The 13,349-nt window shown below is 48.3% G+C and overlaps 3 protein-coding genes across 5 annotated transcripts; 2 read left to right on the top strand and 1 right to left on the bottom strand.

Moving 5' to 3' along the window:
• The first annotated feature begins 1,619 nt into the window (after positions 1-1,619).
• On the top strand, positions 1,620-5,611 carry cd63 (CD63 molecule). 2 transcript variants are annotated; one of them, XM_003963467.3, is made up of 8 exons: positions 1,620-1,775; positions 2,578-2,663; positions 4,303-4,491; positions 4,581-4,655; positions 4,746-4,844; positions 4,918-5,061; positions 5,134-5,217; positions 5,315-5,611. In XM_003963467.3, the coding sequence occupies exons 2-8, from the start codon at positions 2,598-2,600 to the stop codon at positions 5,378-5,380; spliced, it is 723 nt and encodes a 240-aa protein (XP_003963516.1). In that variant the 5' UTR covers positions 1,620-1,775; positions 2,578-2,597; the 3' UTR covers positions 5,381-5,611. The 2 variants fall into 2 exon arrangements, with proteins under 2 accessions (XP_003963516.1, XP_029689399.1); XM_029833539.1 differs by lacking the exon at positions 1,620-1,775 and adding an exon at positions 1,818-1,975 and having other exon boundaries at positions 5,315-5,609.
• letmd1 (LETM1 domain containing 1) lies at positions 5,612-8,969 on the bottom strand. 2 transcript variants are annotated; one of them, XM_029833538.1, is made up of 9 exons: positions 8,833-8,969; positions 8,479-8,568; positions 7,987-8,102; positions 7,700-7,782; positions 7,424-7,610; positions 7,206-7,307; positions 6,967-7,119; positions 6,771-6,867; positions 5,612-6,664 (listed from the first exon to the last, which is right to left on the bottom strand). In XM_029833538.1, the coding sequence occupies exons 2-9, from the start codon at positions 8,510-8,512 to the stop codon at positions 6,582-6,584; spliced, it is 855 nt and encodes a 284-aa protein (XP_029689398.1). In that variant the 5' UTR covers positions 8,513-8,568; positions 8,833-8,969; the 3' UTR covers positions 5,612-6,581. The 2 variants fall into 2 exon arrangements, with proteins under 2 accessions (XP_029689398.1, XP_029689397.1); XM_029833537.1 differs by having other exon boundaries at positions 8,414-8,568; positions 8,833-8,964.
• Positions 8,970-11,384: 2,415 nt separating this feature from the next.
• gtsf1 (gametocyte specific factor 1) lies at positions 11,385-13,211 on the top strand. Its single transcript, XM_011602715.2, has 7 exons — positions 11,385-11,538; positions 11,965-12,084; positions 12,178-12,284; positions 12,459-12,585; positions 12,650-12,730; positions 12,801-12,855; positions 12,941-13,211. Exons 2-7 carry the CDS (start codon positions 12,003-12,005, stop codon positions 13,020-13,022), a joined length of 534 nt encoding a protein of 177 aa, XP_011601017.1. The 5' UTR covers positions 11,385-11,538; positions 11,965-12,002; the 3' UTR covers positions 13,023-13,211.
• The last annotated feature ends 138 nt before the right edge of the window (positions 13,212-13,349 follow it).

Here is a 13,349-nt window from a genome sequence, read left to right as displayed (position 1 = left end):
TTTGCTGTTCAAACACGACAAAACCAATTTGATTCAGGTGGGTAAGAGTGAAACCTGAGTATCGGCGGGAGTGACCTGGACCCAGTGGCTCCAGTCCGACCGACGTCCTGGTCCGTAATGGTTCCACCCGGTAAACACACACGGAAACCAAACATCACTGGACGCTTTCATAATCGGCATGACATCATCCTCGGGTTTTACAAAGGCCCAAAATCCTGCCCAACAGATCCTTAGTTTACACCCGCAGCTTCAAATTAAATTAAATACAGACAAATTTGGCGTTTAAAGGCGAGAAAAGGTCGTGTCGTGGCGGAGTAGTCGCCCCCTAGCGTCCGGACGGCAGTACTGCTCCTCTGAGTAAGTCTTTCCCCTTTTTTTGTTCAAGTTTCCTCAAATATTATTCTTTTAAAATGTTTTAAAGTGGAAGTTGGTATTTTACTGCTTGTGTGGTTGTGAGTCTATCGTGTTGTGTGTGTGTGTTTTTTGCACTCATTCCTATGTGAAATGGGGAAGCGACCATGAGCCATGATGGAGCGCTTCAGATGACAGTTTACTGAGGGAGGAAACCTTTAAATCTGTCTGCACACACGCACGCAGGCGCGGCTTTGTCCTGGATTAGGAATAAGATTTTAAAAAATGATCACCTTTGAGAGCCTTTTGTGCACTAGACTCGGGCCGGTGTTAAAAGCCGATTTTGTCCTAATGACGCAGTCATTATCAATTATGAGGTAATATTGGATTCTTATAAAACAATAAACGCGCGTGTTGGTGAAACGTGAATATGGGAAGTCGTTTGTTTTATGGAGGATCCTAGTCAGCGAAGAAAAGCGGAAAGTTTTGTAACTTCCTGCAAACTTGTGCTGCAAAGCTTCGCTTCCTCTGACCATGTTTGGTCTCTCGTCGGTTCTGAAAGGATGAAACACAGTTTTCCGCACCAGCGAATCATATCAATTCAGCCCCGCACCTGGTTTAAACACTTCTTTTCGATCACCAATGATGGGATGTGTAGTTTGTGGGTTTGTGCGTTTCAGTTTTCACCAAAAGTCTTCGCGTGTATTGAACTCAGAGGCCCGGAACTTGCTGTCTCCCTCCAGCTCCTCCTGGGTGTCCAGGGCTGGACGGGGGGCGTCCTGGGCTGGACGGGGGGTGTCCAGGGCTGGACGGGGGGCGTCCTGGGCTGCTTCAGGGTCTCCTTCCAGCTGCATTTCTGTGACACACCGCCCGGGGAGGTGTCCAGGAGCCCCGGGGACTCATTGGGGCAGCGGTTCTGAGGGCCTCCGAGGGCCCTCACATTCAAAACGATCCAAGTCTCGACCGCGCTTCCGGCTCTCAAGCTGATAAAGGCTGATAAAGCTCAAATGACATAAATGTGCAGCAGTGGTTAAATTCTTTAATGCCTAGTTTCTACGATAAAGTTAGAGCATGACTAAATTAGGTGAGGGAAATGTCACCATTGCGTCATAATTGTACATTCTAGAGCTGCAAAGCGCCAACAGCCACTATTTACCCAGAATAATCCCCCTCATTATGCATGTCCCGATCCATAAGCGTTTAAATTACAAGCAATGAGAACTTGTGTAAATATCATCGCCTCAGTCGCACCAGGATGTAGCGGAGTCAGGCGAGAGTTGTGGGTTTAACGAGGGGTCACTGAAGGCACCGCGCAAAGTTCGGGAGGAGGTGCGGAGGAGGGTCTATAAACGCAGATGTTTAAGTCCGTCAAGAATACTTTCGTCATTTTTTCACCACGGGATTTTAAAGAGCTGCGCTTCAAGGTAATTCCACCGCAGAACTCACACTCGGGCAACTTTTCTTCACCCGCACCAGTTGCGCACTTTTCCGTGGGAGCCTGGAGGTTCGCTCCGGCAACGACGCCCCGCTTTGGCCCGTTTCCCTGCGCTAAATCGGGGGTGGTTTCCGCGCACGCAGCGTGAAGAAAAGGCGATCGTTGCCTTTTATCCGTTCTCGGGACCGCGTAAGTTTGTGTAGCTCCACAAACTCGATAAGGGGAAGCTGTTGGCGCAGTTTGGCTGCGGACAAAGCGGGTTTTGTTGCTAATGTGGCGGTGATGAGCGGCGCTTTTCGCTCCTCAATAGCGACATTTGTGCGTCGTTCGGGGCCTCCATTAGGCGCTGCACGGATACTTTTTTCAAAGCAACCGGTCATAAGGAGTGTTGGTAACTAGTTTAGTGGTTGGAAAAGTTGACCCCCCCCCGCCCCCCCCGCTGGCCTGACGCGCAAATGAAGGAAATCACAGGATCAAAGCGTTTTTGACAGTCGATAATTCAAAGAATTCATAAAATTCTAACATTCTATACGTGGTACCGCAGCAGCCCAGTATTACTGGTGTGGGATCATTTCGACCAGTTAGCATCTATAGAACGAACTGGGAAATGCAGCAGCACCATTGTTCGAGGTGGTTTAGCAGCTTGAAGACACCTAAACTCTTCTTATTGTGGAGCCCTGCCCAGCTGTGATGTGCTGGTTGGTCTTTTATGGGACCTCGATGCAAAACAAATGAAAAGTTCCAGGATGTCCTGAATGGGGTTTAAATTCTGTCTCTTTTTCCTCCCCCAGGAAGCTGATCGAAACCAACCATGGGTGTCGAGGGAGGAATGAAACTCGTCAAGTTTTTGGTTTTCTTCTTCAACTTCATATTCTGGGTGCGTTCGCGTTGCCTCTAAACCCGACCGCACGGTTCCGCTGTGGCCGAGACGACTCTGAAAAGAGGAACCCGGGTCAGGTTGTGTTGCGCGACCAGATCATTATCATGATCATAATCAGCAGAACGGTTTGAACCAAAAATGTGACACGAGTCCTCCTGTGGGTCAAACCGCTGATGGACGTCCAGGATTGGACCTGATTGGCTCTTCCCAGCAGGCGTCTCCCACATCCTGGACCCCCCCCCTCGGCCTTCCCGGATGCGCGCTCCACGCATTCTGCTGATGGCGTGATTAAGGCGTGAAGTGTCGATGATTTGAACCGTTGAGTCTTGTGACCAGATTTGTTGCCGGGTCATGTGACCCGTTCTTATCTCTGATCCTGCCCCTCCTTCACTGACGGGCAGAAGTTTTTACCAGAGGAATTAAGAGTGAATCAAACCTTTTGTTTAAGGTCTCGCAGCAGCAGGTGGAGCCTGACAGAGGTGCAACACACAGACGGGCTCAATAATGGTGCTTCTGGTGTGATGTCAGGACCATTCTGAGCTGAACGTTCCTGTCTGCTGAGCAGTCGGCCGTGGGGGGGGGGGGAAGTCCCCCTCAGACCAATGAGAGCGATTTGCAAAACAAAACGCGTCTATTTTTAATTGCTTTTTTTTTGTCGCTCTACTTTTGTGTGTCTTTGTGCTCTGCTCCCACCTTCAGAGTCCAGGTGTTTAAATATTTAAATTGGTGTTGCCTTTAAGGAGAGGCCGTCAGGGAAAACAGGGACAGCATAATAAACTGGGTTTATGTGGAATTACAGTCACCTCTGGACTTGTGTAAACAGTGGATTTGTGTCCTCGTGTTACCAGTTATGTTGCTTTCCTCCTATACTGTATAAGCAGCTGGGATATTAATATGACATAGTTGACGGACCGGTTTGGCTGGTGATTCTTCTGGTGTTGTTTGTGTTTGCACGTTAATAACCCGCTGCTGTGTTCGACCGTCTCGGTCCCGTTGCCATGGCGTTGCTCTTGTTCTGTAGATGGAGCCTGAACTGGACACAGCAGAGTGTTTCTGAGATGAATATAAAGAGCGGCATGAATGGAACACACACACTCCAATACAGAAAACGGCAGCTTTACTCAGCCTTTCTAGACGGGTTTGGCGGTGGAGCCGTGATAAAGGAAGTTTTTAGAAGCAGAATGGTTTGGAATCAGCTGTGTGTGGGGAGCTGTGCAGAACATGCTAATCTCACCCCCAGGGAGCGACAGAACAGGCCGTTGACATGTATAGATGTCGTTTTTATTTTGTTTCCTCTTCCAGCTTAACAGATCATTGTTTTTTTCCTTATTTTATGGCCGTTTCTATTAAAGGTGAACTGGATATATATTTGCTAATTAGTGTAGGGTAACTGCATTTGCCCTCTGGAAATGTACAATATGAGTTATTGTAATGTATTCCGAGGTTTCAGTCTATTAGCCTATTTAAATTAATAATTTGGACTTGTTCCTGATTTTGAGAATCAATAATGTTAATTATAAGATAATGAAGCATTAGTACTATTTACAATGACTCTGAGATCAGAAGTGTGTAGGCAGCAGACCAAAACTCTGATAAACTGGCTTCATTCCTTCTCCCCCCCCCCCCCCCCCCGCAGTTATGCGGCGTCGCGCTGATCGTCGTTGGCGTCCTGGCCCAGTTTGCTCTGCACAACACCTACAGGATCAAGGACGCCTCGGCGTCCGGAGTCCCCATCGTCATCATCGGGGTCGGGGTGGTGATCTTCTTCATCGCCTTCTTCGGTTGCTGCGGCGCCTGGAAGGAGAACTACTGCATGATCACCACGGTGCTTGAGATTGACCCCAGACCCGAGGGGGAAAAGCTGCTGTTTGCATAAATAACGTGGCCCTCTTTTCTGCCCCCCCCCCCCCCCAGTTTGCCATCCTGCTGGCGCTGGTGATCATCGTTGAGATCGCTGCAGCGATCGCTGGTTACGTCTTCAGGAACAAGGTGAGATCCGCGTTCCATCAGGGCAGGAGAGCGCCGACGGTGAGATGTTAACCTTTGCCCCCCCCCCTCCCCGTTCTGTCTCCCACGTAGCTCGGCAACATCGTCCAGGACAGCCTGGCGGACGCCGTTTCCAACTACAAGAACGGAACAGACGATTTCAGGAAGACGGTGGATAAAATGCAGGAGGACGTAAGTGCGCCGCCGCCACACTGCCGGGTCGGGCCGGGTCGGCCGTGCGCTCACTGTCGGTGTCGCTCCGCAGCTGAAGTGCTGCGGCATGAACAGTTCTTCCGACTGGAGAACCTTCGCTGACGATGGGAACTCCGTCCCCGACTCGTGCTGCATCACCGTCGCCAAAGGCTGCGGGAAGAACAAAATGTCGGACCCGTCTGCGGTGTACCAGAAGGTAGTTAAATCGCCGTTCCGGGCTTTTTGTGGGACGTTTTGACCCGACGGATTCGCTGGTTTGGTATTTCAGGGTTGCCATGACGTCATTGTTGACCTGCTGAAGAGCAACATCCAGTGGGTGATCGTGGCAGCGCTGGTTATCGCGTTCCTGCAGGTACGTTTACGGTTCCGACCGGTTCAAACCCGCCAGTTTCATCGCATTTGTTTCATTTATGGGTTTTTTTCTGATTTATTTTATTTACTTTTTCCAGCTGATGGGGTTGGTGTTCGCCTGCTTGTTGATGAGAGGCATCCGTAGCGGATACGATGTCATGTGATCCAGCTTCGCAGCCCAGCCCACTTAGCATGTAGCCGTAGCTTCAGTTGTAAACTTTTATCTTGTTCCGGTTCTAGTTCCTCTTGCGATTACAAGGATTTCCTTTTCTGAATTTTACTTACCCTGTTGAGGCATTTCGGTGCTCATTTCGGCTTCAGGTTTCTATATTTATTTAAGAATGTTTGAAATAATCTCTGAATGTTTTAAGATTTAATAAACAGGAGACAAATTACTCGCAAGCATATTTATTTCACACAAGGTTCAAACACTTAAAGATGTCGAGCAGGATGTCGCACATTTAGAAATAGGCCTCGAGTGTAAACGCCAGCAACAGTCCCACATGTGTGAAGTTAAACGATATAGAGGTGGGCGAGAAGTGTCCCGCCTGAAATTGGCACAAATTTTAAAACCAGAGAAATCCAGTTCAAACAGCAAATATTTAAACTTCAGTGCAAACAAAAAAAGTGCCATGCAAATGTCCTCCCCCGGAGACTCATCGTGTTTTCTTAAAAGGTTATTTCCACTCTCTCAAGGAGATGACAGCTCTTCCAAAACCAACTATGAACAAACAAACACAGGAGAGCACCAACTTTACGCGTTTGACGTAAACATGGATAAAAGCATTCTAATTGGAGCTGTAAATGGAATGCATCTGTATCTTGTGGTGTTACAGCAAAGGCCTGCAGGACTGATACAGCGTCACAGCTCCAGCCGTCACGATAAGTTACAATAACCACAGGCCAAAGCACACAGAAGCTGGTCTAAACAGCAGCAGCTAACTAGCATACATTCGCTGCTTCATATAGCAATAAAGGTTCTGAAATAGCGGAGAACTGGTCCAATTTTCCAAAGTATCCGGATGAACGTGGGGGTGACGCAGCTGGTCTGGACCTGGACACGGGCTTTAGGTCTGGAAATGTAGAAGGAGACGGAAACTAAAGGGCTAAAATTCAGCAAAATGTAGCGACCCTTGATCACGCATGTGTCAAATATATACAGTGCCTACAATTCATCTCTTTATGTTTTAAATATATTATTCTTCAAGTGGGTCTTTTGTTGTTACAAACTCGGTTTGTGGTGAGTTTTGGTTAAGATTCAGGACATTTGAATTTAATTGCTTTCACAAAACACGTTGACGGCACTCAGGAAGTTTTTCTGTCCAGTGAATAGAAGGATCAGGGATGAAGAGCGGCGCCTCGGATTTAATTTCTGAGTTGGCTGGAACCGGTCGGATAGTTGGCAGAGAGAAACACAAGGCTATGCAGCAGCAGCGAGAGCTCCCGGTCTGGAAAAGAAAAGAAACAGATCTGGCTAAGCTAACGACCCGTTGAGTGAAGCTTCATCGGAATATTCCCAGATGGAAACGTGTCAAACGCCACCACAAATGTTACCGTTCAACGAGGACGACACCTGGAGCCACTGGGACAACCACTCCCGGCACTGGTTAATGTGAAGCCCGTAAGAATTGATCCCCCTTAAATAACAGGCCTGAAGCGAGGAGAAAAACATTCTGTGATACAAAAGGGCGGCAGAACTCCCTGTTCCGCTCAGAAAATCTGTTCAGACGGTGGAATGCGTGTGGCTGACCTCTCTGATCTCTGAGTCAGTCAGCTGAGGAGGGCCGAGTCTGGCGAGAGCCCGGTCCAGCTGGAGCAGCTCCAGCGCGTGGCTGTTCAGCCGCCGGCCGACCAGGAACCCCGGGAGGCGAGGCGTCAGGAAGAGCAGGGGGCTAATGTGTCTCTGCGTTGGGGCACAGAAGCATTACAGCTGCGGGAGGGGGGGGGGGGGGGGGGGGGCAGTGAGGAGGAGGAGGAGTTTTGACTGACCATGTGATCCGCTTTCATCCTCTTTATGGCAAGAGCCCGTTTGGAGAAGAGGCCACGAACAGCCAGGACTTCAGACACCGCGGGGTGTTGACCGCTCTGCAACTGAACACACAAACAAGCGCGACTTTGACGGGATGATGTGATGATGTGATGATGTCGGCGGTCCCACGTGTCCTGAGCAGCTCAGTACCGTCGCTCCCACAGCTCTGATGCCTTACTTTAGCGCACAGGTCCAGCAGGCGGCCCTGGAGTTGGCCCTCTTTGATACGGCGGCCGGTGTTCTGCAGCCCTGCGATGACGGGCCAGTGGTGCCGAGCTCGGAGAGAATGGTACACTCCTCGGAACTCCACCTGCTGTCTGGGAGTCCAGAACTGAGGGATCAGGATCTGCCTTGGGAAAAAGTACCTGGGAGAGGACAGGACAGAGGACGAAGAAGACTCAGCCGTCAAATGGTGATTACACAACGTACCCGCGGTTTTTGTTCAGCAACTCACATCATGACAAACACCAGGTAGTTGGCCAGGGGGGGGATGGTTATGAGCACAAGTGGAATGGCTTTGATCAAGTCTCTGCGAACCTGAAAAACAAATGCAAAGTTCGGGCTGTACAGGAGACAGACGATGCAAATCAGCACCGCAGGTTTTGACTCAGTCGTGTGTGCTGCCGGAGCGGTGGCTGATAAACGCTATTGGTCGTTTGATTTGTGACCATTATCTCGCGATCCCAAATCAAGAGGGTGGGTGGGTGCTGTGTGGGTGCTGAGCGGCGGTGAGACCCCCACCTGTCTGAGCTTCTCCATGTCCCTGTAAGGCAAATCTTGGAACTGTACTCCGCTCGTGATCATCTTTGTTTTTATCCTCTGCACTTCTTTGGCATCGTGGAACAGCAGTTTAAATCCTAGAGCATTTCCAGTGAGTTCAATGTTAATGGAGGTGTTCCGGCTTCATAAACATTTTTACCTGGTGACTATGTGGCTAAGAAGCTCTGAGGTTTAGTCGATGAGTTAAATATGTTCCACGTGTTCATTTTAACTCATCTTTTCTCTAGACTTGGCCCACACCCATGAATTTTAAAATCCTGCTTATATTGTGGAGACAGTCCATTTGGAGTCGAATAATAACGACATACTAGTATCACTAAGCACAATGTCAAAAGTAGCAGAATGTTTGCAGCAAAAGGCCTCATATGGAAGTAAACTGACAACTCACCCTCCATAAAAGTGTGGTAGAGCTGGTAAAAACGTGGAAATCGCATTTTGAGGAAACTTTCGTACTTGCTATTGAGTCTCTGGAGCCTGGTTTGAACATATCGCCCAACGCTTCGTCTCACACTGGAGGAAGAATAGTGTCTAGACAGGGAAGATCTGCAAACACACCAAATCACTCCAAATAAAGCTACCGAAAAATGCGTTTGGGAGTAACTCGTACAAAATGAAACTGCTTCTGAAGATAACTTAATATTTCCATCGTGACAGTTCGGACTGTCACAACCTGAAAATGTAATGAGACGTATTTAATTTGTAATAAAAATATATATACCGGTACATATACACAGTACACAACCGGGGACAAGCAGAATTAACTGTGAGGGACAGCACAACAATGAATAATGTGTGTATAAAACAAACCTGGAAAAGCAGGACAAGTGGTGAGAATAATAGCCATTAGTTATTATTTTTGTCCTTATACACAGTCTCATCAGAGACAAATTACTAAACAGGCTCGGACAGGACAGCGCCATCTTTGAGATCACTTCCGGGTAAATACCGTAAATCCGCACATAAGAGCGCCTCAATTACCGTAATAGCATGTAATGAGGAGAAGTGACGCTAAAACTTTTAATTATGTCCACTTTCCTTTTTAATCATCGGAGCATTGTATGTATGTATGTATGTATGTATGTATGTATGTATGTATGTATGTGTTTTGTTTAAATGATGTTCACACTGTTGTCCTGCCCTACAGTCACTATCACTTCAGTTCTACTTTAATCAACAACACTATCAGTCCTGGACTGGGACCTGGGACAAACACACCTTCAGAAGTCAAATTAATAAATTGTCTCGTATGATTATTATTATTATTACAGACATTTTTGTGTTCACGCCCGGAATGCTGGCTCAAGAACTTCTCTAGGGAGGATAAAATATTTTCAGAGCTGACAGAGAGGGCAGGGGTGGGTCGCTGTCTACAAATATTCTGATATGTTACTGTTCTGGATTCAATATCTTTAACCTTGGAATTCACCTCAGCTCAGACACACCTATATTATCGGCATGGGTAATAAATGTTGTCTTGGTTTTCCCCAGAGCTGACTGATGTTTTTCAACTAAAAAAAAATCAGCCTGGGATTTATCTAGAAATATTGGCCACTGTCCAACTTAGTGCACGTGTATACACCTATACAGGCAGTAGAGGCACAAGGTCATAACATACTGGTAGAAGGTTGCTTCATGGAACCTTCATGGAACCTCACCAAAGTTTAATCAGCTCTTTCTTGGTCCATCACCATTTCCTGAAAGTTTAATTAGAATCCTTCCCTAATGTTGAGCTATTTTGCTGGACAGATTCAGGCCTAGCGGGCGGAGCTAACGCTGCAGCCTGGTGGCAACATACCACGCTATCCTTGAATCAAAGATCCTTTGCCAGTGCTGATTCCTAAACCTGTTGGATCTCCTTTTAAGACCTTATGACCTTATCAGCCCAATAGACCGCTTCGTTCTCAGAATGCTGGTCTACTTGCGGTCCCCAGAGTTTCTAGAGGTAGAATGGGGGGCCGAGCATTTAGCTACCAGGCCCCCTGCTGTGGAACCAGCTCCCTGTCCAGATACGGGAGGCTGACTCCATCGCTACTTTTAAGTTTAGGCTTAAAACCTTCCTCTTTCAAAAAGCATATTGTTACTAATTCTGTAGTTCCAGTTATTATTCTAGACATAATTATCATAATTATTAGGTTAATAAATAATTTCTGCTGCTAGAGGCCGAGGCTGCCGGGGTCCAGAAACATGATCACCTGACAGGCCTTTGTAACCCTGGTGGGCCATGGCTGCCTCTCCTCTCCTCTCCTCTCCTCTCCTCTCCTCTCCTCTCCTCTCCTCTCCTCTCCTCTCCTCTCCCCTCTTCTCCTTATCCCCTCTCCGCTCTTCTCCCCTCCTCTCCTCTCCCCTCCTTTCCTCTCCTTCTCTCCTCTCTTCTTCTCTCCTCTCCTCTCCTTCTCTCCTCTCCTCTCCTCTCCCCCCTCTCCTCTCCTCTCCCTCTCCTCTCCTCTCTCCTCCTTTCCTCTCCCCTCCCCCCTGTCCCCTCCTCTCCTTCTCTCCTCTCCTCTCCTCCTATCCTCTCCCCTCCCCCCTGTCCCCTCCTCTCCTTCTCTCCTCTCCTCTCCTCCTCTCCTTCTCTCCTCTCTTCTCTCCTCTCTTCTTCTCTCCTCCTCTCCTCTCCTTCTCTCCCCGTCTCCTCTCCTCTCTCCTCTCCTTCTCTCCTCTCCTCTCCCCTCTCCTTCTCTCCTCTCCTCCTCTCCTCCTCTCCTCTCCTTCTCTCCCCTCCTCTCCTCTCCCCTCCTTTCCTCTCCTTCTCTCCTCTCCTCTCTTCCTCTCCTCTCCCCCCTCCCCTCCTCTCCTCTCCTCTCCTCTCCCTCCTCTCCTCTCCCTCCTCTCCTCTCCTCTCCTCTCCCCTCCCCTCCCCTCCCCTCCTCTCCTCTCCTCTCTCCTCTCCTTCTCTCCTCTCCTCTCCCCTCTCCTTCTCTCCTCTCCTCTCCTCCTCTCCTCTCCTTCTCTCCCCTCTCCCCTCCTTTCCTCTCCTTCTCTCCTCTCCTCTCTTCCTCTCCTCTCCCCCCTCCCCTCCTCTCCTCTCCTCTCCTCTCCCTCCTCTCCTCTCCCTCCTCTCCTCTCCTCTCCTCTCCCCTCCCCTCCCCTCCCCTCCTCTCCTCTCCTCTCCTCTCCTTCCCTCCCCCACTGTTGCTTGTCGGGGGTCAGGCCCTGGGATTCTGTAAAGCATCTAAAGACAATTTTGATTGTAACAGACGCTATTTAAATAAAGATTGATTGTTAGATTGACTGACTGAAATAAACTCATCAGAATGGGTTCTTCACTATACAGTATACATGCTTCAGAAATGACAATAAAGCTTAATTTGAGTTTTCCCTTGAAAAGAGTCTCTTTTCACCTTTCGTCTTTCAGTCCCCCTCATTTTTCACCGCGGCTTTTATCAGGACTCTTAAGGCAAACGCGTTTGGAAGCGGCCGGCCACCGTAGAAAAGTCAGCTCACGAGGCCAAAAGTCGGGGTCATCGAGCCTTCCTCCAGCGACGAGGGAGCCGGCGGCCGCAGGAATTTACGGTACACGGGGGCCAAACGACGGGTTAAAACGCCTCCAAAAGGCCTCAGATTACAGATTACATCTAGTTGCGCCTCTTTTCCAACTAGTATTCGGTTATTTCAGCAGGCAGCGGCGTTTTCAGTTGTTCCGTTCGAGGAGTTAGTTACTGTTAAAGCAGCGTTTCCTTGTTGTTTGCTACGTTTGTTTGTGGCGCTGTTTTCTTTGGAAGGCTTGTTTAATTGCTCATTAAGTTTTATCCGGTCAGTCCCAGGATGTTGTTCAAAGTGACCTCATCCAATAAAACGCATCTTTAATTGGTTTATTTGGTAATTGTGGTTGAACCCGCTTGCCTGTTGCACACGTTTTTTCGGTTAGGTTGTGCACATTATCCTAAAAGTTGTGTTTCTTTCTTTTCCTGCTGCATAATGGTTGCATTCCGGGGTCAGTTGAATTACCAGTCGAAAGCTGCCTTTTCCCAGGAACTATGGCCAATACCGCCAGATTGGGAAGCACGACTGACCCGAGCAAGACTGCTTCTGTGAGAGTGCATGCTGCAGAAGAATACGGTGCTTACCCTGGTTCACCCACTTTTAACAGCCTCGTGCAATTTGGCATGGGCGAGTTTGCCAAACGTGACTTTTGCTTTTGCCACTTTAAAGATACAAGAGCCAACTGCGACCCCGACAAACTTCTGCAGTGTCCCTTTGACAAGAACCACCAGATCCGTTCCAGCCGCTTCCCTTACCATATTATCAAGTGCAGGAAGGTGAGCTGTTGAAATTCTGCTGCAGGTAAAAGCCACTTTGGTGCATGGATGATACACACACATCGTCCTCTTTTCCTTCCAGCCCATCGTACAGGGACCAAACTCGGTTTTCGGTTGTCTGCTAGCCGTCGGATCATTGGATTGAAATAAAATGCTGTGTTCTCTCATCTACAGAACCATCCAAAACTGGCCAGCCAGCTAAAATCCTGCCCTTTTAATGCTCGCCACCTGGTTCCAAATCAAGAGCTGCAGGCCCACATTGAAACCTGCCCAGACCGGATCGTTTTGGACAGCGAGGAGGGTGAGGTTCTTTGTGGACCATTGTTGCTTTACAGCATTTGATGTTTATGTCTCTCTAATTGTAGCGGGAAATGATGGGAATTGCAAGTGGAAGGTTCCAGTCAGCACCTGGGAAAACACAAACCTGACCGAGGACTGGGAGACAGGTAGTATTTTACCCACGGGTTGATTGGTCGCAGCGTGCCACGTGTCTCTGACCTTATTTTCCTCCCCCAGAGGTCGACGATTACGCCCCTCCATTTATTTTGGGTAGGAGGATGGAAAATGAAAAGTAATTGCTCTTTTCATTTATTCCTTCATATTTTCTCCGTTATAGAATTGTGTTTTTAAATGCTTCTTGTCATGTTTCTCTGAAGGTCCACTTCCAAAAAAACTGACTTCAAGCCGGCTCCAGCTTTCAAAACACCCAACACCCTCCCATGGACGGCTGACTTTTAAATTTTGCTGTCTTTAAAGCTACTAGTTTACATGCTTGTCCATTTCTCTTGAAATGTGCTCTGTTTATTGCTTTTATGATGTTTTTAATTTTTTTCACTTGTAAGCAGAGCAGATCCCTCGGATCTAGTTTTTGTCAGTTTTGTGTTGTGGCCAGTTGGATGAATAAAGTACATCTTCTTCACACTGAGAGTTGTCTGAATGGCTTAATATTTTATTAAATATGAATAGACAGTTCTGTTCAGGTGGAGGGAAGCAGGAGCGTCTCATGGCCACTAAGCGGCGCCAGTGGCCTCATTTAAATACATAATCGTATTGCCCGCGTGACTG

This window comes from Takifugu rubripes, chromosome 3 (assembly GCF_901000725.2).
Source record: "Takifugu rubripes chromosome 3, fTakRub1.2, whole genome shotgun sequence".
Lineage (NCBI taxonomy): Eukaryota > Metazoa > Chordata > Actinopteri > Tetraodontiformes > Tetraodontidae > Takifugu > Takifugu rubripes.
Note: the sequence above shows the minus strand (reverse complement) of the source record. Positions and strands in the feature narration are given on the sequence as shown.